Here is a 22,884-nt window from a genome sequence, read left to right on the forward strand (position 1 = left end):
AAAGAAATTTTAGCTAAGTATAGGAGAGCGATAATAATTGCCCCTTACACATGGGAAATGTAAGAAAATAAAAGAGTGATCAAGGTTGCCGTGCTTCAAAGCATTGATGATTTCCAAAGAATCACTCTCTACTTGAGCTCCAGACGGTAGATGAATCACACTGCTCTAGCCAAGGGACAGAGAAGGGTAACACGAAGTGTAGTCTCCTTGTCTTTGTTACAATTAGGGCACTATGAATCAACCCGAGCTCTCCTCTTAAGGAGATTTTCTCCCAGTGCAACAGTTTCCTTACAAAATCTCCATATGAAGTTCTTTATTTTTTTGTGATGCTTTGATTCTTCATATTTTATTTTATTTTAATTTTTTTTATTTTTGGTCAATCCTATACAAGGCCCATAGGCCAACTACAATCTACAACCGGGGGGAGGGGGAGGGGGAAAAGTGCCTTTATGGCACAAATGCAAACCTAGAGAGTCAAACTCATGACTTCCAGGGGAACATGCTCCAACTAGCAATGCCACCACCCAACCGAACTAGCTGTTGTTTGCTGATTCTCCATATTCTGTTCCAAAGGTTTTGGCTTTGGCGTCCTTTCAATATGATAAACACTTTTAATTAAAAAAAAAAAAAAGCCATTTTGGCTCTTTGCTAGAGGTCCAAACGAGTTTATCTTGTCCCCTAAAAAGACTAAGAGGAATTTTCAAGATATGGTGGGCCTTTAAAGGGATCCTCAAGAGGTATAAAACCACTATGTTTGGATGTCAAGAAAACTATAGAAAATATTCATATTAAATTTGAAGAGAGATAAACCCATAAATTAATCATTATGTCATCATGAATTTTGTCTCATTTTATTTTTCTTTTCATGGCTTCCAAACATAGCCTTATTGATATTCAAGTGAGTTGGCAGGCCAACCAGTCATGCATCCTCCCATATTATTGATTTTTGAGTTATCACCAATAATCTAATGGAACCCTTTGAGTAGGGTTTCTCTTCCATAGATTATTTTCCACACCATGTTCAAGATGGTTGTCAACCCAATTTTGCTCTCATTAAGTCATTTTTTGAAATATAAGCTCTGGAAGACTTTGACCCATGGTTGATCCAATTGTAATTAATTCACAATGGTTTTGCATAGTTGGATATTATTTTCTTGTTATCTCTTTCACGGGATTGGAATCCACTCTAAATTTGATACTTAATTCAAATTTAACTCAACTTTGTCCCCATTAAATGAGATCGACTACATAGATCTTATTTCTCCAAGGCATAAAAGATTCCAGTCCTAAGCTATACATGTCTTCCATCACCATTTTTCCTATGTTTATTTCAGGTTTACTTCTATCGCTGTTAACTTATTAAATTTAAAATAAAACATTTATCAGTATTTGAGCATTCAAAGGCCTCCATTGCACATGTCCATACCACCTTTGATTAGTTTCTCGCATCTTATCATGAATAGAAGCAACTCTCAGGTTTGCTTTAATTTAGTTATTCATAATTGGGATTTCTTATTGACACCCGCCCCTTAAGCTGTCAAATAATTTAACATCACATTTGCCTTATCATTATCATTATTGTACACAATTTTTTTTTTCCAATGATAGAAATAATGTTATTTCACATAAATACTTAAAAGATGTGCAAAATATACATGATAATAACACATTTTGATAATGACATAATGATATGTCACATTTGGGAATAAAACAAGTTTTTTCTTTATTTTATCTTTTCTAATTTTACCACTAATCCACCACAACATCTTCATTTCAGTCATATTAATTTTTTCTAAATGCTTTCTCTTTAGTGTCCAACATTAAGCGCAAATGTCACTGTTGATCATATGACTGTTTTAATTCTAATTATTTGTATTATATTTCATTTATTCTATTCTAATTCTTTTGTTTCTACTTAAAAAAAAAAAAAAAATCTAACTTTTTTGTATAATAATAATATCATCCACTATTTCTCCATTGTTTGGGGTCTGATCTCCAGCGTGTAGATCACGAAGGCATCAAATGTACAGTTAACAGTCCAGATTCAACGACTTTTGCTCTCATCTCATCCACGTCAAGGCGACAATGCTATCCAGTAGAAACTCGCCATCTGTCAGTGGAACATATGAACACTGTCGGATCTTCCACTATGGCAAGATTAAGCATAGCTATCCCTTACCGTTTCATGGAAGTCAAGCTCTCTGTATCGCCAGCCTCGGTGTGTCGCTATATAAACCTCGCAAACGAAGTAATTGGAGCTCGAAGCTTTAACCCCTAGGATAGTAGGAAGTGATACTGAGTTGGGTGGCGAAGCCACTGGGATTCGGGACTCGGGGAAGACAATGAGGAACTGGACTATCTCTTCTGCTCTACTTTTGTTACTTCTTCTCTCTCTCCTTCCGGATCAAGGTATTCTTTTTTCCTCTGACAGTGATCTTCCGCTAGAACTCTGATTCTACTGAACATTTATCTTCTTTTCTTGGATTAGGGCCAGATCTGATTTTTTTGAACTTAGTAGTTTGTAGATACGGAAGTGTTTTGGTGTTTTCACTTTTATAGCACTACAATTGGAGGACAGTTTTTTCCCCCCTTGATCGTGATCTGCGATTGTTCATGTCGTAGTAGTATCTAATTAATTTTTAAATACAGAATTCGTCTGGTTTTACCATAGGAGTATTAGGTTTCTGGAGGAAGTAAAGTTCTGGGATGATTTATTTCATAGAAAGATTTTTTCCCCATTTAACTAAGATCAATAATATTTCTCTAATTATCTGCACTTACTGATTTGAGGATCAGATGGATTTTGGAGGTTAAGCATAACAAGTTTTTAGAGTTCTTAATCTGGCCTTTTCTTTGTGGATCGTTTAGTGATGATTTATCTGATTCTTTAGGTCGTAACATACATGCCAATGCGGAAGAGAGCGAATCCGAAGAGCTTGTAGACCCCCCTAAGATTGAAGATAAGATCGGTGCCGTTCCTAATGGATTATCTACTGATTCGGATGTTGTTAAGAGGTTTGCTTTCCACCCTCTCTAACCTATTTTCTTTGTATTTACGTATCTGTTTTAATTTTTGGGCTTTTGATGTTGTATCTTCTTTGTAGATCTGTTAGAATGTGCGGACATGGAGTTCCTTTTTCTTGTTCATCCTATTCTAACAGAACTAATTTATTTGGTTCAGGGAGGCGGAGTCAATCTCAAAGAAATCTCTTCGCAGCAATGCTGAGAAATTCGAGTTTCAAGCTGAGGTTTCTCGGCTCATGGATATACTTATCAACTCTCTTTATAGCAATAAAGACATTTTCTTGAGGGAGCTAATCTCCAATGCTTCTGATGTACGAAGATTTTACTAAAACCTTTATTGTACTTCAATGAATAACTAAATTGTTATTGCTGTCTTAAGTATCTGTTTATTTCCTGCTCCTGTATGCTGGTGATTTATTTGAATTCGTTTATTCTATGTCAGGCGTTGGATAAGATCAGGTTCCTTTCCCTCACAGATAAGGAGATTTTGGGTGAAGGTGATAATACAAAGCTTGAGATCGAGGTCAGTCAATGGCTTTGGTGAAATATTGAAATTGTTTATTCTGAACTCAATGAATTTTGGATGTTCTCTGAAATAATATAAATATTATAAAATGCAGATTAAATTAGACAAGGAAAAGAAAGTGATTTCTATTCGTGACAGAGGTATAGGAATGACAAAAGAGGATCTCATCAAAAACTTGGGAACCATAGCAAAGTCTGGAACTTCAGGTACCATTCTTAATTGTTCAAGATATTGAGACACAGGAACATTTTCATGGCAACAGAATTTAGCTTTTGCTTAATTTTTTCTTAGTTGAATTTGTTGTCATTGAATAGTATTTTGCTTTGCAGCATTCGTTGAGAAAATGCAGACAAGCGGTGACCTCAATCTCATTGGACAGTTTGGAGTTGGGTTTTACTCTGTATATCTTGTTGCAGACTATGTCGAAGTCATTAGCAAACACAATGATGACAAACAGTACGGCTTTCAGGGCATTTAATTTCTCAAGGTGTACATCCCCACCCCGTCTTGTGGGAAGAGATATTGTTCCAACTTCTCTTTCTGAATTTCAGGTATATTTGGGAGTCAAAGGCTGACGGGGCATTTGCAATCTCTGAAGATGAATATAATGAGCCATTAGGACGTGGAACTGAGATCAGATTGCATCTTAGAGAGGAAGCCCAGGAGTATTTAGAGGAAGACAAACTAAAAGTGAGTGTACTTACTCTTTGTTTATTTGTCTTGCTTCCTGAACTGTCATCAATAATTATTATCAAGTGCTTGTGTGAAGACTGGTGAGCCACCCGTCTGATTTCGTAAAGTTTCCCTATATATTATTTGGCTGGAACTTGTAGTTCTCAACTATGTCTTCGTAGCCTCCACTTTTCTTCCTTCCCAACACTTTTGTTCTCCCTTCATTCTTTTATTTTTTTCTATAAAAAAATATCTGTACCATTGCTTGACAAGAAAATGGATAGGATGATCAAACGTATGGAACTTACCAAATAGCGATAGTAATAAAAGGAGGATTGAAGGAAAAACTTGGACGTCTTTCACCCGTAGTATAATTGGTCAAACCTTTCCTGTCAATGCATACTTTATAACTTACTAGTTATGGTAGCACATTTCCCTATGATTGGTTATTAATGTCCTGGCTGAAACTATATTTGACTGACTACTTTGCCTTTTTTTTTTTTTTTTTTCTTTAAATGGTGATGCTTTCTGTTGTGAATTTATCCTTTTGGGCCTCGCATTAATGGATTGCCTCCATAAACTGGCCATACGTCCATACTGTTGGTGGATGATTGATAATGTTTCCACTCAATCTGTTCTAAGCAGTTGGATTTGCATTGATTGTTCTCTTTGTTTGCCTTCGAATTGGGATTTTGTCTTATCAGTTTTTCTTTGGTTAGTTTGCTTATTTTCTTTCTCAGCTGACATTTTTCTTATGGTAGAGAAGTGGACTTTTTGTTAAATGTATATTTGGGAACTGTTGAATTATCTATTTGCCATAGATGAAACTATGGCTTAGTATTTCCATTCCTTGCTACCAAAAGTACAAAATTGTTCTATCTGTAACTGAAGAATAGAGCAGCACCTGATCACTTCCATGTTATATGGAGAATCCCTATTTCTCAACCCGAGATAGGATGAACTCAAAACTTTATTTGGATTGCATCTATGCTTTGAGAGAATGCTTACTAGGCTGTCTAGCAGACCTGTGTTTGCATCTATGCTTCATAAAATGCTTACTAGATTGTCTAGCAAACCTGTGTTTACTCTGATCTGCTAACAGAAACCTTAAAGCTATTTTCCAGAATGATGATTCAGTGTTCCCTATTTTACATCATTTATGGGGCTCTCTTGTAGTTCAATTTGTTAGGGTGAGGTTTTAAATGATTTTCTCTGACTGCAGGAATTGGTGAAGAAATACTCTGAATTTATTAACTTCCCTATATATATCTGGGCAAGCAAAGAAGTTGATGTGGAGGTTCCTGCAGATGAAGACTCTAGTGAAGAAGAGGAAACAAGTATGTATTTCTCACGTACTATGCTGATTGCAAATCTTTTTTTTTTCCCGAAGAAGTTCTAGTTTAGTTGTAGACTCCAAGGTCCCTTGCTCACATGTCAAGTTTCACCCAAAATGGAGTTGACTAAGGGCAAAGCAAAGGTTTAATAATTCAGTGAAAACATGTAACTTCTTTAAAAGAAATGGACGGCTAAAAACGAAAGGGAATATTTCAATACATGGGAGAGACTATGAGTTGGAAATCTGATAGGAGGCCAATCTAGACCATATTCTTGTTATAAATCTGGTTGAAATTGTCACATCATCCTCCCACATGGCAGAAATTACCTCTAAAAGTCTAGAAAAAACTTTTGCCAATATTTTGCCATTTTTTTGGGGTACTCAAATCTTCATGATGTTAGCCAGGCATCTCTATGCATCATAATAGTATGTTCTTGTAAACACCTTTGTTTTTTTGGGTTATTTTCCATTTTGTTTTATTCACACATGTAGACTATTGTTGTTTACAGCTGAAAGTAGCTCTTCAGAGGAAGAGGCAGAAGAGGAAGATTCTGAGAAAAAGCCAAAGACTAAGACAGTGAAGGAAACAACTTATGAGTGGGAGCTTTTGAATGATATGAAGGCCGTTTGGTTACGGAATCCAAAGGACGTTACAAATGAGGAATACACAAAATTCTACCACTCTCTTGCTAAGGTAAAGATACACATTCTGAGATCACCAGTAATTTATTGGTTCAGTATTGGTTTTGAGCTTACCATATAAGGAATTGCTGATCAGTTTGACATATTCATTTGTTGAACAGGACTTCGGTGATGAAAAACCCTTGGCATGGAGTCACTTTAGTGCCGAAGGTGATGTAGAGTTCAAGTCTATTCTGTTTGTTCCTCCAAAGGCTCCTCATGATCTGTATGAGAGCTACTATAACTCCAACAAAGCCAACTTGAAGTTATATGTTAGACGTGTCTTCATCTCGGATGAATTTGATGAACTGCTTCCCAAGTACTTGAATTTTTTGAAGGTGAGATCCTTGATATATTGCTTGACAAAAATGGGAAAAACATATTGACTGGTTTCCAGGCTTGGTGGTTTGATATATTGAGATTTGGAAACTAACACTGTTATGCTTTTCTATATCGTGAACAGGGTCTTGTTGATTCTGACACCTTACCACTCAATGTATCACGAGAAATGCTTCAACAGCACAACAGTCTTAAGACTATCAAAAAGAAACTCATTCGCAAAGCTCTTGATATGATCCGTAAGATTGCTGAAGAGGATCCTGATGAGGCTAATGATAAAGACAATAAAGGTATGGAGACAGATGACTTAGAACTTTTTTTTTAATCTTTCGGCGGTGACATGTTTTCTTGTATGTGTCTCTCTCTCTCTCTCTCTCTCTCTCACACATACACACAGGGAGATAACTTGGTAAAAAAATTGGAATTTTTTAAATATTTCGTTAATGCTATATGTTTTATAGTTCAAAATTGCCCTCATAGTTATATCTGATTCTCTCTTTCCCACTCTTTTAACAGAAGCTGAAAAGTCCAGTGACAATGATGAGAAGAAAGGTCAGTACGCTAAGTTCTGGAATGAGTTTGGAAAGTCCATAAAGCTTGGTATCGTTGAGGACGCTGCCAATAGAAACCGCCTTGCAAAGCTTCTCAGAGTTGAAACGTGAGATCTGGTTTCCTTTGTACTTCAGACATTATGTTTCTCATCAGCCTTTGGGTTGTGGTATCTTTGGATCATATTCTTCTTCCATGATAATTTCTCGTCTCTGCATTCATATTTGCAGTACGAAGTCTGGTGGCAAGCTAACATCACTAGATCAGTACATCTCAAGAATGAAACCTGGGCAGAAGGATATCTTTTATATAACAGGAACCAGTAAGGAACAATTGGAGACATCACCCTTCCTTGAGAGGCTCAAGAAGAAAAATTATGAGGTATGATTTTTAAAGACACCGTCTTTATTTGACAGCACCTGCTCAGACAGACTTGTTTATTTATTGGCATTGGTCGATTGTCACTGCATATGCTTTTCTTTGATATGTTATGATGGTTGGTTTTTTCCCTCTAACCTCTGTGTAATATATAATTCCAGGTTATTTTCTTCACTGATCCGGTAGATGAATACCTAATGCAATATCTGATGGATTATGAAGACAAGAAATTCCAGAATGTGTCAAAGGAAGGGCTGAAACTCGGGAAGGAATCGAAGGACAAGGAGGTCAAGGAATCATTCAAAGAGCTAACAAAATGGTGGAAGGGTGCTCTTGCCAGTGAAAACGTTGATGATGTGAAGATAAGCAACCGTCTGGATAACAGCCCATGTGTGGTTGTGACCTCCAAGTATGGGTGGAGTGCAAACATGGAAAGAATTATGCAATCTCAGACTCTATCTGATGCCAATAAGCAGGCATATATGCGTGGCAAGAGGGTTCTTGAGATTAACCCTAGGCACCCAATCATCAAGGAGCTTCGGGACAGGGTTGTCAAGGAACCTGAGGTATTTATTTAACTATTAATTTGCATGTGAAGATTGTGTGCTTTCTGTAGTTTTTATGTGAATAGATGCTTATCTATGCATATGGGAACAATGGATTATCTAGAAAGTCGGTTGGTCTAGTCTTGTAACTAGTGTTCTTCTGAGATGGGCTATCTTGATAATGATATCCTAGTATTGGCTGAGCTCGGATGTGTTCTCGTACACTGGATGCCCGGCCATATGGAATCCACTCCTCCTTGGGCAAGGGGTGTGGATTCTATATGGCTGGCATCCAGCGTACAAGAACCATTCTTGTTCGAGAATGTGAACCAGCCTCATATTGTCTCTGGAAAATAACTTATAACTAATTGGACCAGATAACATTTAAACAAAATTCTCCTTCTGGTGGTGTGGCCCCTATGGCCTCTTGCCTCTTGGAAAGCCTTGTTTTCCCCCAACATAATTAAAGCTTGTAACAAAAAGACATTCGAAAATCTTATGCTGTTCCATTGGGTGTCAGATCAGGAAATGCTGTGATGGATCACAGGGTCCGGTTGATAAATGTAATTTCGTATTATTTGTTACTGTGCATTCTTATTCTTAACTAGCAAATCAAATATTAGATATAACATTGGCTGAGACTAACCTCTCTCTCTCTCTCTCTCACACACACGCACACACACTACTTTTTATCCCTCAAATGAGTGCTAAAAAAAAGCTAAAAACTTGAAATGGTGTTGCTTTGCAGGATGAGAATGTAAAGCAGACAGCAAGGCTTATGTACCAAACGGCACTTATGGAGAGTGGCTTCGTGCTTAATGACCCTAAGGATTTTGCATCCAGTATCTACAGCTCTGTCAAGAACAGCCTGAAGATCAGTCCAGATGCAGCAGTGGAAGAGGAAGATGATGCAGAGGAGGTTGAAACTGAAGTAAAGGGTGATGAAGCCAGAACCACAGAGGATGATTCAGACACAGAAGAATCTTTTAGCAAGGATGAGTTGTAAATTTATGAGAGGTGACATACTCGTAATTAAGATTTTCTGACTACCTAGTTTCTCAAGGAGAACCCTGAAACATTGCATCCTCCCTTTCTGAAAAAAAAGAAAGAAATTGGATAGGTTTGGAACTACTGTAAGAATAGTCACTAGAAATTTTGTCTTGTAGTGAGTAGAAATTTGCAGAGATTATCTTGTTCAAGTTCAACCCACTTGATGTAGAATATTTCTTTGTGCTTACAATGTCCACATGCTCCTAGAATGTAGTATGGGTGCCAACTTGGAAAAGGATACAGTATAACGCCCCCTGATTGTGCGCCAAGCACTGGTGCTGAGAACCATTACTACTAGCTGTAATATGCAGTGTACATCTATTTGCAGCTCCACCCAGTCTTGGCCCTGTTTGGTTGCGTAACCATACAGATTTCCACTTGAGCTGTGGGACTAAATTGCTTTTACTGACCTTGTTTCTTATTAGCCACCTTATCTGGTTGGAAACCTCCCTGGTATGTCGTCTTATCTTTCTGATGGTAGTATCTGATGGTATTCAAAGAAAAACAGTGATCTTATCGTTGTGATAGGAAACTGAATTGAACGAGATTCATCCAGGATTTTTCTGAGTTTTGTGGATTGAACATGCTAATACTTAAAAGTTTGTTAGCCGCATAATTCTTACAGCCCAATCACCTGTTCTAGCTGAGAGGTAATACCTTTTTTTTTATTTAAATAAGAAGGTTATGTTCAATGGCTTGTGAATTTACCATTGCTGGGTTCAATTAATGTTAGCTACGCTGGGTGGTGCCTTATCATGCCTGTGGCTTGTTGGGTGGAAATGAAATTTGATCGACAAGTAAACTCAAAGCTGCACCCAATATGTTTTTTCAGCCCAGCAGAATTTGTTTAAGTTGCAAAAGCAAGTTATTGAAAAATTCAAATTGCAAAGATAGTGCAAGGACCACCTTAAGAATTCAACGATAAAAACATGGGCAGTGGCATCTTTTTATCTTTTCAAGTGTAGGGCATTGTGCAATGCATCGCACTTAAGTGGATAAATTTTCCCAAATGGATACATCGAATCACAATACAGGGGAAGATGTATGATAGAATTTAGCGAATGAAACTAGGAAGGCCAATATAAATTGTTCCCAAGACATCCAATTGATAGAATTGCCACATTATAATACTTTTCTCTTTTGGTAAAACATTATAATACTTTCACATGGCATAATTAGGTTCACCACCTGACAAACCTTAGCTGTGCTTAAAATTTAATCCTCTCACCTCTTAATTGAAAATTGGTCGCATCCGTCCAATCCAATTCCTTACTAGATTCTCAAGATTCAGAGGTTGTTTTCTCAAAAAAGTGCTACTACCTTGATCAGTGATAGTCTTGGCACCCCATCAAAAATTCCATCTCCATCATATATTTGGATTCATTTCCTCATTCACATCAAAATTTTCTTCATCGAAATGTTCATCCAAAGAAAAGGGCTAAATGGTAGGAAAATATAAAATAAGGGCAAGAGATCGTTGATTGGTCGTGTAGAGCTTGCATCAGTGCAAGGGGCAATGAGATTGCACATAGGGGTATCAACATAAAAGAATTTTTGATTTCATAAACAGCTGAGCGGTAATTTTGTGTGCTCCTATATCTAGGTGCAAGAACCACACAACCAAGTAGTGTTCCTTTTCCCATAAACTAAAATATATAAGGGGCATTGTTCTCTGTGCCGCAACGCAGCCTGCACCCAGGCACATGGGGGTGGGCAGAATGACCACCCTCCCCCCCTGCATAGGCTGCCCATGTGCCTGGGCGCAGGTTGTGCTGTGGCATAGAGAGCATTCTTCCATAATTAAAAATAATTTTTTTAGAACCTATCTTCTCGAGAAACAAACACAACCTAAGTGAAAAATTCGAGGTTGAAAAATTCAGAAATATGGGATATTACCATAACTGGAAAAGAGCTAATGTTGAAGACAATCAAACACAAAGTCTAGGTTTTGTTTAGTTGTAGACCAAACTTATGATGTATTAATAGTATATGATCTAATAATAATAATAAACTTGATGAGTTTCGCATGACTCTGGCAAATACACCAAATTAACTCCTAACCAAGTTTCATGTTTTTTTTCACGCAACTCAAGTGAATCACCCTAGTCAAAACCTTGATACCCCAACTACAGATATTACACAGTAGTGGTCGGAGAAATTATAGGAGCGTGTGCCAACATATGGAATGAGTGTTTGAATTAGACTATGAAATTTGATATATAGTTGATCCAGACCCATGTACTATAACTATCATGATTGCCACATCATCATTCCACTTGGGACAATGAAGATAGCGGGTTTGATAAACTTTGGAACGGTTGTTGAAGAGGATTTGAAATTTGTTGAATTCTCAAAATGCATATCAAAGCCGACTGTTTAAATGAGTTCCCCTTACCCCCCTCCCCCCCTCAACCGCATCCAACCATATTTTATCAAGTTCTATGAATTATAATTATACGTGAGGTAAATAATAAAGGGGGAAAGAATGTGATCAGGTACCATGGGGTGCGTAGCCCCTGCACCTAGACACAGGGCCATGCGAAATGACCACCACATCCCATGAAAATGTGGAAATACTTGGGGGCGCGATGGTCATTTTGCATAGCCCTGTGTTTGGGCATAGGGGTTATACACTGTGGGTAGCGTTCTCTTTCCCATAAATCAAAGGGAAAAGGTTCTCTGAGATATTGACAATAGGATACACTAGCATCTTTGTATGTGTGGCCTTGCATCAATGCAGGAGCCAATGAGAGCGTAGGCTGGGGGCATCCATGTGGCCCTCTTGGGGGCTTGTCACACACCTCAATGGGTCCTTTGTGAGTTTGTGTGGTCTCCATGGTTTGAGGTATTGAATTGGATCGGTCAATTTTGGTCAGATCGGATCGGTATTGGCTGAGACCAATCCTGATACGATCCGGCTGTACGGACAAGGGTAAAAAGGTAAAAAAATTAGTTTTTTTTTTTTAATTTATAAGAAAATGGGGACAAAAGGGTCATATTTGCCCGAGTTTGAGTGATCCTGATCCATATTGGCCGATCCGATCCCAATCGAGATCACGAACCATGGTGGTCCCATAGTGGCCCTGCACCCAAAAAAAAAATGTAAGAGGTTAGCTAGTATTGTTTAATTCCGCAAACGCCCTAATGCTCCATTTTTCCATAATTTATCCATAGTCCAAAAACACGGACGAACCAAATTAGCAATTACCGGGAAAATGGAAGAAAAGAACATGGAGAAAACAGATCTTTCTCTTTCTAATTCAAGAACGAAGCCATCATCTCTGCGTTGGGGAATTCTTCGACAAGCGTTTCTTCGTTGTCGTGCCGCTCAGCCCGGTTCGTCTCCTCCTCCGCAATTCTGCTTTTACTCTGTTTGGAGTTTGATAAGATCCTTAATTTTGGGTGTAAAACCTGAAGGGGAGTAAACACTAATCAACTCATTGATATGATCTACTCGAGTGGTCACTTGTCAATTAGAGTTTCGGTTTGTAGCTTCTCGTTGCTTAGGCCCCTGCTATCACATTGGGTTCAGAAAAGAAATAACAAAATTACTGACATACTTTCTCAGGTTAAAGGGTAGGGATGATGATCACCCTTCATCGCAATCTATCTTTATCTGAGCTGTATCGTGATTCATCTCTCGTTGTTCTGTATTTGAACGCCTCTCATTTCTCATTGTTCCTTCTCTTGCTTCATTGGGTTTGACATTTTCATAATTTCTGCTTTCTTTGTGAAATTATGCCGATTTGCTGACTTCTCTCCCTTTGTTTTTTTCTCTAGCAGACAACCAATCTCAAAGTGGCATAGAACGTATTTCCAGGAAGACATCTCACGGGTTTAACTTGATATCATGTCAGCTTATCAACGATGGTCTTGTTCCAGAAGCGTCTGCTTCGTCGTTGGAAATGAACAATCTGGATAGCCTGAGAGACACTTGCATGCGCTATACGTTACCCTTGGAAGGAGTTCCCACACTTGTTCTAATGTGAATTTGCTATTTCTATTGTTCATTCACTTGTTGGTGATTTTATATGATGGTGCTTGCAAACTTCATGTTTTATATAAGTGATTAGTGAGTCAGGGCTGGGTATGAATACGCTTGCATTTTGTTTTTTGGTGTCCTGAAAAATTTGAATGTGATCTCTCTCTTCTCTCTCTCTTTCTAATTTGTTACAGTCAAAGATTAGAGAACCATGTTGACTTCAATGAGTTTGAGATCTGCAACAGATTTGAGGTTGACAACACGGGCCTTGTATGTAAGTTCTATTCAAACCCCGTGGACGCTAGAGTTTTGAGGATCTTTATCCTTTACAATATAGCTGTGGCATATAATTTCTGTACCCTTTTCTGTTTCCACGATCTTCAAAATTTTAGTTTCGGTTTCTGGGAAAGGGTTTAGATTAAAATGATAATAAAAGAGCATTTTGTTTAGCTTCTTAATAACCTGTCTCAACCCAAAATTTAGGTTAATTCTCTTTTGTGGCACTTCACGATTCTAATCTTTCCTAGTTACCAATTCCATACTTTTATGAGTTTGAAGATTCTATAGTGTTATTCTGATGATGCTTTAACATTTAACAAGCTGAATATGAATGAATATGCAAAATGGTGATTTTTAGTTCGAATTTCTTCTGTTGCTAAATTGCCTGATGTAGTAAATGATGACTTTATTATGTGTTTGTTCGGTTTGAGGGTCCAAATTTTCCTGGTTACCAATACCATAATTTTAGTAGCTTGAAGATTCTACTATGTGCTTTTAATGATGTTATTCATTTCAGAAGGTTGACAGGATATAATATGTTGGGGTGAATGCTTCTTTCGCTGATTTAAACTGCATGATATTGGGAAAATATCCTGGATTAACAAATTGTTTATCTAAGCTTTCTTCCCAGGTGGCCGAATGCCCATAAATCTAAGGACTTAATTGTTCTCTGGGTTTCTTTGTGCAGTTAATTATTAGAAGTGCAAGCAAGGGAATTAGAAAGAAACCTGGGGCTTTTTCAGAAATATACTGATGTAGTTTGGTCCACTCGAACTAGAATGAACCAAGCCATCTGTTGGGCTAGATTCATGGAGATTGAGCAGCCATCTTTAAATGGACCAGTTAGCTTGTAGTAGTTTAATTCTTATAATTTTAGTTGCTTTATTATATTCCTGGTTCAATTAGGAGTTTGTTATTTAAGTGCTGTTTTATTAGTTAAATTTTAATTGCTTCCTCTCTGTATTCCACTTAGTCCATATTTTACAAACCCTTCCTAGTTTGTTCCCAAGCAATAAATAGTAATCCCCTTTGTGTCCTTTCTTGTTTACGTGCCTAACAACCCCTGGAAATTTCTGGTATATTATGAGATTGCCAATGTTTATTAGATTTGAGCTATTCGTTGATTGGGTGGGTCCATAAGCAATCCGAGTTGGGTTTCGGAACCCTGGATCCACATCAGAGTCCTAACAGCTACCCACTATCCTGGTTTTAAGGAAACCAGACAACCCCAATTGCATGGCTTGGTTTGGGTCAATAAAATTTGGTTCAATGATGAACCATACCATTGCCTCTTATTCTTTCTATCAACGATCTGCATCAGGATATCTCTGGTTAAATTAGGTTTCAGAAAATGAATGTATGAATATGGTGAAGAAGTGGGGTTTTAGTCAACTCTTATGTGGGACCACTAGTGACTAGACTGTGAGTGAAGAATGGTTGAAGGAAATTGAAGTTAAGTGATGATATTGGCGAGAAGTATGGGTACAGAAACTAAAGTTATCAGACAAGAAGCAAATGCATTCATTGTTGGTCTGAGGATGTTAAGGGATGTGAGCTGTGGGAGGACCAATGGAACCTCCTTGTAAATTGAGGAAGATGAGATGTGTGTTTGAGTATTTTTGGACCATAATGGTTGCATGTCTTTCGGAAACAGCCTCTATGCAAAGTGGGGGAAAGGCTGTGTACAGTATGACCCTCGCCAGACCCCGCAGTGGCGGGAGCCTTGTGCATAGTGGGTATGCCTTTTTTACTGGTTGCATGTCTTTGAGGCATAGTTCAAAAACTCATATTTTGATTTCATTTTGTCAGACCGAAATTAGTGATTTTTTTACCGAAACAATACATTTATTCCGTGAGTTTCGCTTGGACATTTCGAGGGGGCAATGGCCTAAATTTTCAACTGAAATGGTTGAAATTTCGACAAAACAGTGTATTTTTGTGATCGAAAGTAGCAAAATTTACAACCGAAATTATGCTGCTTCTGGTTTTCGTCTCATGTTTCGTCTTGGGAATGTCAAAATTTTGAACTATGCTTCGAGGCCATGGAAAGCTAGTGTTGGTTTTATTTGGATATATGACATAAATGAAGGGGGAGACCTGTGAATGAGGTTTTGAACCTAATCAGCAATTACATGTAGATCCCACAAACCATACAGTCGTACACACACTACCAACTTATCAAACTGAAAATTGAAAAAAAATAAAAAGAAACAAAAGAAAGATTGGACATGTATTTCAACCTTTCTGATGTTTGAATAGAGAGTGTTGACTTGCAATTCTTTCTGATATTTCAACCTTTCTGATGAGAACATTCTGAGATTTTTTTATTTTTAAATATAGTATTTTGTGGGTTGGTGTTCAATCAGGCTGTACCTGTGCCTTTCTGGTGAGTTCTTCAAGTTTGGAACTGTTAGTGATCTAGGTGGTTGTCAAAACTGTTTGATGATGCTTGATGGGATCCTTTTGAAGTTTTGATTTTCAATTGCCTATTCAGAGAATAATGGGTACTAGACAAGAATCTTGAAGTTGCAAAAAAATTATTTAAGATACGTGGTTTGTTTGGTGTCAATTATGTTGGTTGAGATTGGATCATCAGCACAAAAATCCCCATGCTAGTTTGCTCAAATTTTGAAAGAAGTGCTGAGCATTTTAAGAATTACTTTATTTAATTTTCTATCTCTTGACTTTTGTATGACTTTACGTTTATGTGTTTGCAAGGTAGTTGAATTTAAACTTTTTGAAAACCCAATAATAGGGCAGATCCTAGAAGGTTTTGGTCCTAATTTTACTATATCTATTTATCTTCTCAGTCAATCTTTGAAGTCTCTGAACCCTGGTCTAGAACTATTAACATGTGAGAACTATTAACTTCTCTTATCTTTTGAGTGACTTTCTCGATTGCACACCAATATTTTGTGGGTGCATGCCTTTTCAAACTGGCAATATTGCTGTCTTTTTCTAATTGATAGAATACTTTTTTTTTTCTAATCGATAGATTACAGATAGATATATAGGTAGCATAGAATAATAAGTACTATTTATATGTTTTCCATCCTTCTATTTTACTGGTCCTGCATTCATTGCCAAGAAATTGTTTTTGTGGTATCGTGTTGTTCCTTGATGTATGTTTGTGGTATTTACATGTTCCTACTGCACAGGTCGTTGGCCATCAGAAGATGTCCTTGCTTATTTTTGTTTGTCATATGCTGAAAAGTTCAGGTATGTAAAATTTTGGCCATTTCTCATACGATTAGAGTTAGTTTCTTATTGTTCTCGTCTTATATACTGATTAGAATTGTTTGGATCTCTTCTGAATTGATCCAGGTCCAAAAGAATCCTGGAGCTTGGATCAGGCTATGGACTAGCTGGATTAGTTATTGCAGCAGCCACAGACGCATTAGAAGTAGTAATATCTGACGGGAACCCTCTAGTTGTTGATTGTATCCTTTCTATCGTATGATACTCTTTCTTCTCTTTTATATGGACTATATTACAATGCAATGGTGAGTTAAAGACACACCACCCATCCTGATATATATCACAATGCATGAGATCAGACAATATTTTATAGGTCTTCGAATATCTGATTTATGATCCATCAAATTACATTAGCCCTTCCTCTCTGCTTTTTAAATATTTTAGAAAAATATATTGATTGATCCATATAACTTTTTTTGATGGTTTGGTCAGATTGATTGTTGGTTTATTGGATCTCCCTTAGCACTGGCCTCTGAATGTGGACTCTCACCCTTCTTCGTTCCTTTATGGATTCTAAACATTCATGATCTGTATGTACATGAGTTGAATTACTTATCCCTTGGTCTACTAGTGTAATATCTCTCCGTTGATTGTGAAAGATGTTCCACTAGAAATATTCTTGTTATTGCTTTGATTCATATTCCTCCAAAAGTGGATCCCAGTGTAATTGCTCCAAATACATCAAATACACGCTTTAAGATATGAAGGCACTTTTTCACTTTCATATGCTAGGGGATTTCATTTGAAACAGAACAAGTTCCATACTATTTGATTCAGGTTCATAACCAGGGGTTCCAATGGACGGGATCTTCTAGTACTAACCAATGAGGTCCTAGCAAAAGAAAAATTGTATCTATTTTGTCAGGTTATTAATAAGCTTCCCTTGCCATCCAGTGTCTGCCCCAGTGGTAGAATTTTACTGTTGGTTCTGTGGTTGGAGTGACAACATTAACTGGAAAAAGAGAAAAACAAGGAGGATTAGAATAGCTGCTTTCAGCCACATGGCCCACATGGAGTCACCTATCATATAATTGGTTTACCGCCACTAATATAGGTTAATGTAGATTCTCCTATCTGTAGGTGCAGCTTCATTTAAATGGGAAGAGCAGTATAGGTAGATGAGGTTTTCCAACCTGCAAGTCAATGGTGAAGTATTTGGCCCTCTCAACGCGGAAGGGTTGTATGAGAGAATAAGACATTTTTGTTCACATTGACAGAAATAAGGGCCATAAGCGATAAAACAATATGAGAGGTTCGACACTATCACAAAAAAATGAACTCATTATTGGAGAACTGAATTACAGAGATAATGAATACCAAAAAAGAGAGTAAATTTTAGCAGCCAATTGTAAAGGCTGGAGCCCAATATAAAAAAATAAAAAAAATAAATTATCTTTGTAGCGAAGTCAATAGCCCCCAATATTGAACACCTAACATACATACTATTTGTGCCTGATTTGTGAATGAATCAGTCACTCCATGCTCCAAACTACCTAGGCTAGAGCTTGGTTACATTTTGGTACAGCCCTTAGTTCTTTCTTACATAGTGCCGGAAGGACATTAGGGTGTCGATTTGTTATGGGGCTGCAGAAATTTCTGGACGTGGTTTCAGTATATTAAAAACAACAGGAGTGGTAGGCATGGGTGCGCCAGAAAGCCTTTTGTTTTTGATTTATTTGTCTCTCCTATGAATGTAGGGTTACTTCTGATATTTTGGATTGGATACTTTTCCTTGGGTTCAGATTTGTGTTTAGTGAATTTAGTATTTATTTTAGGTTAGTTCCAAATGTGTATGCGAGTCGTATTTGTTTTATATTTAGATTTCTAAATTGACCCTGGGTACTAATCCCATCACTTCTCTTTGGATGTTTGATGTGGTGGTAAAACAGCCTGTTATACATGATTTCAGTTTAATTTAAAAGTTCATTTTGGTATTTTCAATGAACCTGGGATTATGTGGATTCAATACATGTTATGACCAATGGCCGCCTGCCTAGTGGGGGCGGCTCCTCTGTTAGTCTGTTATATGGATAAACGAGAAACCCGACTCTACGAACCCGAGGAAAGGCTGCACAACAATAGTAAGGGTGTTAAGACGAGTTTTTTGTAGTGCTAGCAGGAATGCAATTGAATGATTCCCATGAGGAGAATTTAGGCTTGCGAGTGGTGTTCAGTCAGTAGTTAAGGAGTTTAATTACAGGTGTGGTCGTGGGTTATTCAGTTAGGTTTTATTTTTGTTATTTTGATGTCAATATGGAGTCCTAGCAGCAGCTATAGATTGGGTTTTGTTCAGGGTTAGTCTATGATTTTTTCTACAGAGTCCTAGTTGGTATAGGAGTAATTTTAAGCTGGGAGACAGGTTTAAGTAGTAGTCTCAGTTCTGGTTTTCAATTCAGTTTGAGAAAATGTACTCATAATTCAAGTCAGTGTCTGAGTCTGTCCAGGTTCAAAGTTGTAAATATGTGTACAGGCCTATGGCTGTAGCCCACACTTTTATGTATTAAAAGTTCAGTTTTCTGGACAATCTTGATGTGAGGATTTGCAGTGTTACTTGGTGGATTCCAAGGGACCCGCAGGTAGATTCTGTTCTGCTTTCTCTAAAAAATCTTCTTATTCCTTGTATCTCACTTTCCAGGACAGTTATTAACACTTGTTAGTATTCTGCGATGTTCCCCTGTTTTCACCTTGCTTCCTAGTTTCATAATTTACAGAATACTACTTAGAGTTAGTATTCTGTGATGTACCCCTGTTTTCACCTTGCTTCCTAGTTTCATAATTTACAGAATACTACTTAGAGTTGTCTCAAATTTGATATTTTAGACTCTGGTTATTTGCTTTTTTGATTTCTGTTCTAACGTACTGAGGATTATATAGCCGATGTTCAAGTGCCAGCAATCTGCTCTGTTTTCCTAGTTACACCAGGATTTCTCTGTGCAGCCTTGTTTATACCTCTGTTTGCTGAGATATTCTACAGGCAGATTCTAGCAACCAAGAGGACTACTCGACCTGAATACCAGGCCATTCTGATTATTTTGTTTCAAGTTATAAAATTCTCCGTAGTTCTCTAGTTGTTTCTGTTTTGGTGATCCTGTTCTGCAAATTGCTTTCTAGTCTTCTAGTTTGGCTCTAATTTTGCATTACTATCTCATGTCAAAAAGTGGCCTATACGCTCAGATTGCTGTATAATTGCGATCTGTCCACATCTCGGACTCTAAATTTTTTTTTCTTTGCAATTGTGTATAACCCAAAATTTGTCCTCATTTACATTCTCATCCCAATTCTCCCAAAACCCGAAAGTATTAATCCTCTTAATTCTGGTAGCACAGCTATTCAACTCTGAACTTGTTGCTTGGCCTTCCTACATCCCTTAGAGCTGTTTTTTACTCCTCTTCAAAGCTGCAAGTGTTTTTTTCCCTCCATGTACACCAGTGTACAGCCACAGGTATCATTTTCCATAGAATTGCAGCCCTCTGCTGTCTGACCTCCTTCCTTTCCTTCATGGAAAACAGTGTACTTAAAAAAGTCAAACCAATCCCTGCTGCTGACACAAATCCGCTCTCGTCCGGGAAAAAAAATAACCCTGAAGCATAAATGCATTTCACAAAGAGGTGATTGACATCTTCTTCAACCGTGCACAGAGCCAACATAGGTTCGTCATTCTCTAGCCTCTCCTAATGAGGTTCAGTGCACTTGAAGAAAGCGATCCTTGGAGAAACGTAAAAATTTCAATTGTTTTATGAGGAATTGCACTTCCACCACTATGCAGCATCTTGAAAAAGGACTTGCCTTCCTGTAACCATGGAATATGTATTGCTCAAATATTGTTGCAATGTGGAGTATTTGCCCGTTAGCACCCTTATAGTGAGTCGTGATCTCTACCAGTTAGATAGGGTGATGTCCTATGCCATCAAGTTCATATATTTTATATTGAATAAAAATAAGTTCAAAAAATCTTTTATTTGACTGCTTGAGCCACATGTGCAGCCTGGCGTTCCTGTTCCTTACAAAAGTTAGTCCACCTTTATTTGACTGTTGAATGTCCTTTACCATTAGGATGCTAAATATTGTGCGTTACATTTTGCCTTTCCCCCTCTTTATTTTTATCTGCTTTTCCTTTTCGGATTTAAATAACTGCTGTAGCTCATGTGTTGTTAATGTTTAGTTGTAGGTAGCAGTTAAATGTTCACCCTATTGCTCCTGCTTTTAGGCATGGATGTTCATCAATCGTGTTTTTAAGGCATTGATATAACTTACACTAATGCATGTTCTTGGTTCTCAGCCATTTATATTCTTCCTACCTATTTTTTGTTCCCTGTTGCAAGATTGGTTTCAAGCCCTTAACATTCAGATATTCAGCGTAATATAAATGCCAACTGTGGAGCCTTTGGTGATACAGATGTGAAGTCTATGACGTTGCACTGGAATCAAAATGAAGTCTCATGTAACTTGGACCCCTTTGATATTATTGTTGCAAGTGATTGGTACGTTTCTATTCCACTTTGAAGTGCCTTTATTTGTTTGAACAAATATGCATCCTTTCCTCACTGTATTTAACATGGATGAAATGATATTGCGCTGCGAGGGTGGGCCTTGGTACAACGGTAAGGTTGCTCCATTGTGACCAAGTGGTCATGGGTTCAAGTCTGGAAACAGCCTCCCTACGAAAGCAGGGGTAAGGCTGCCTACATTTTGACCCTCCCCAGACCCTGCAGTGGAGGGAGCCTCGTGCACTGGGTATGCCCTTTTGAAATGATATTGTGTTGTATTCCTATATTTATGTAGTGAATGTTTTTCAATGCATAATATTCTGTGATAAGAGGTCTGCAGTCTGGACTAGGACTGCTATTGGTATTAGAGTGGAACCCAATTGGGTCCAACTTAAACTTGTTAGGAAATTTACTTTTTTGCCATGGGTAGATCATCCTCTCTATGTCTTGTTGATTGGCACTTAAAATTTTGCTTCAATAGTCCTACAAATTGGACATAGAGGCATCCTCTTATATCAGTGATCAGTCCAAATGACCTTTAAGCCTAAGGCTCTTCTGTCCTCATTGCCCGATAAAAAGCCAGAATACGTAAATGAATGCATTATTGTGCATATGTACAGGCTTTTCACAATCTTATGCTAAAGCATGTCTTTCTAATTTCATGATCTAATTTTGCTTTCAACAGCACATTCTTCAAGGAATTCCATGAAGGTCTTGCTCAAACTGTCAAATCATTGCTAAAGCAGTCAGGAACCTCCGAAGCCATATTCTTCAGCCCCAAAAGGGGGGACTCCTTGGATAAGTTTCTGCAGAAAATCAAAGAGGTTAGTTTGCATTACAGCGTGGCAGAGAACTACAATGGAGAAGTCTGGAAACGTCATCTGAGATTCCTTAGTGGTGATTACTCCTGGCCCAACTACGAAAAGGATCACTGCTACCCACTGTTGATCAGAATCACATTTTGAAGTTCTGGAAGACACATTTGCTTTTCCGTTTGTGATTTGAGCTGAGCATTGCAGATGCTCTTCTGTGTTGTGGTAAGCTGCAGGCATGGATGGGCGTTTTGAGCATGGGGCAGCAGCTATTGAGCAAGGTCATTTTTACTTGACTTTGTACTACTGTTGCATAGCATTCTGGTGGCCCCCCCTAGATCTTGATTACACTTTGCACACCACAATTTTGATGAGCATCTACTTTTAAAAGTTTTATCAACTGGGAAATAAACTATATGGTTTATTGATGACAGTCCTCCAATGATCTCATACCATTTCATTTATGATTTTCTTTTGCTCCTAGCTGTAGGTGAGTGCATTGAAACTTTTAAGACAGCAGAAGATTCCTTATCTTCATTCGATCAAGCTTTTAAATATAGGGGAACTGTCTAAAGAAACAATTCTGTTGCTTAGATCGAGTAAAATATAATTTAGTGGAGAAAGTGGGAGGTGGATAAATTGCTTTTCAACTTTATATATTTTAGAGTGCCTTCTGGAATATGTCATGGTGTGGATCCTTGGCCGATATAAAACCATCTACCTTCGTAATACCCTAAAGTTCTTGCAGTTGGTAAGTACTAATGGAGAAGGGGGCTTGTGCTGCAACTGGAATTGAGTTAATTTGTCATACTAATCAATGCTTGAACTTAAAAGTTTCGTGTTTAAATATGGTATGGTATTGGTATCTTTGAGGGAAAAACCGTTACCAGTATCAGTCCGATACTAATACCTAAAATCATGAATCCGATACCTTGGCATTAGTATATGTTAATCAATTCTTATCCA

The 22,884-nt window shown here is 37.7% G+C and overlaps 2 protein-coding genes across 2 annotated transcripts in view; both read left to right on the top strand.

The window, feature by feature from the left end:
- LOC122658036 (endoplasmin homolog) overlaps positions 1–9,236 on the top strand; it is a 42,803-nt gene extending 33,567 nt beyond the window's left edge. Inside the window, exons 4-18 of the mRNA XM_043852888.1 lie at positions 2,291–2,409; positions 2,892–3,015; positions 3,182–3,335; positions 3,467–3,547; positions 3,645–3,756; positions 3,880–4,006; positions 4,102–4,240; positions 5,445–5,559; positions 6,068–6,252; positions 6,362–6,577; positions 6,703–6,868; positions 7,095–7,236; positions 7,358–7,508; positions 7,667–8,071; positions 8,799–9,236. Of these exons, the coding sequence (XP_043708823.1) occupies positions 2,291–2,409; positions 2,892–3,015; positions 3,182–3,335; positions 3,467–3,547; positions 3,645–3,756; positions 3,880–4,006; positions 4,102–4,240; positions 5,445–5,559; positions 6,068–6,252; positions 6,362–6,577; positions 6,703–6,868; positions 7,095–7,236; positions 7,358–7,508; positions 7,667–8,071; positions 8,799–9,056 (2,494 nt within the window). The 3' untranslated portion in view covers positions 9,057–9,236. The remainder of the gene's footprint in view (positions 1–2,290; positions 2,410–2,891; positions 3,016–3,181; positions 3,336–3,466; positions 3,548–3,644; positions 3,757–3,879; positions 4,007–4,101; positions 4,241–5,444; positions 5,560–6,067; positions 6,253–6,361; positions 6,578–6,702; positions 6,869–7,094; positions 7,237–7,357; positions 7,509–7,666; positions 8,072–8,798) is intronic.
- A 3,030-nt stretch (positions 9,237–12,266) lies between these two features.
- Positions 12,267–22,382, top strand: LOC122658678 (calmodulin-lysine N-methyltransferase). The gene is made up of 7 exons (XM_043853732.1): positions 12,267–12,436; positions 12,884–13,085; positions 13,277–13,356; positions 16,520–16,580; positions 16,686–16,801; positions 20,968–21,100; positions 21,792–22,382. The coding sequence occupies exons 1-7, from the start codon at positions 12,316–12,318 to the stop codon at positions 22,069–22,071; spliced, it is 993 nt and encodes a 330-aa protein (XP_043709667.1). The 5' UTR covers positions 12,267–12,315; the 3' UTR covers positions 22,072–22,382.
- The last annotated feature ends 502 nt before the right edge of the window (positions 22,383–22,884 follow it).

Source organism: Telopea speciosissima, chromosome 4 (assembly GCF_018873765.1).
Source record: "Telopea speciosissima isolate NSW1024214 ecotype Mountain lineage chromosome 4, Tspe_v1, whole genome shotgun sequence".
Lineage (NCBI taxonomy): Eukaryota > Viridiplantae > Streptophyta > Magnoliopsida > Proteales > Proteaceae > Telopea > Telopea speciosissima.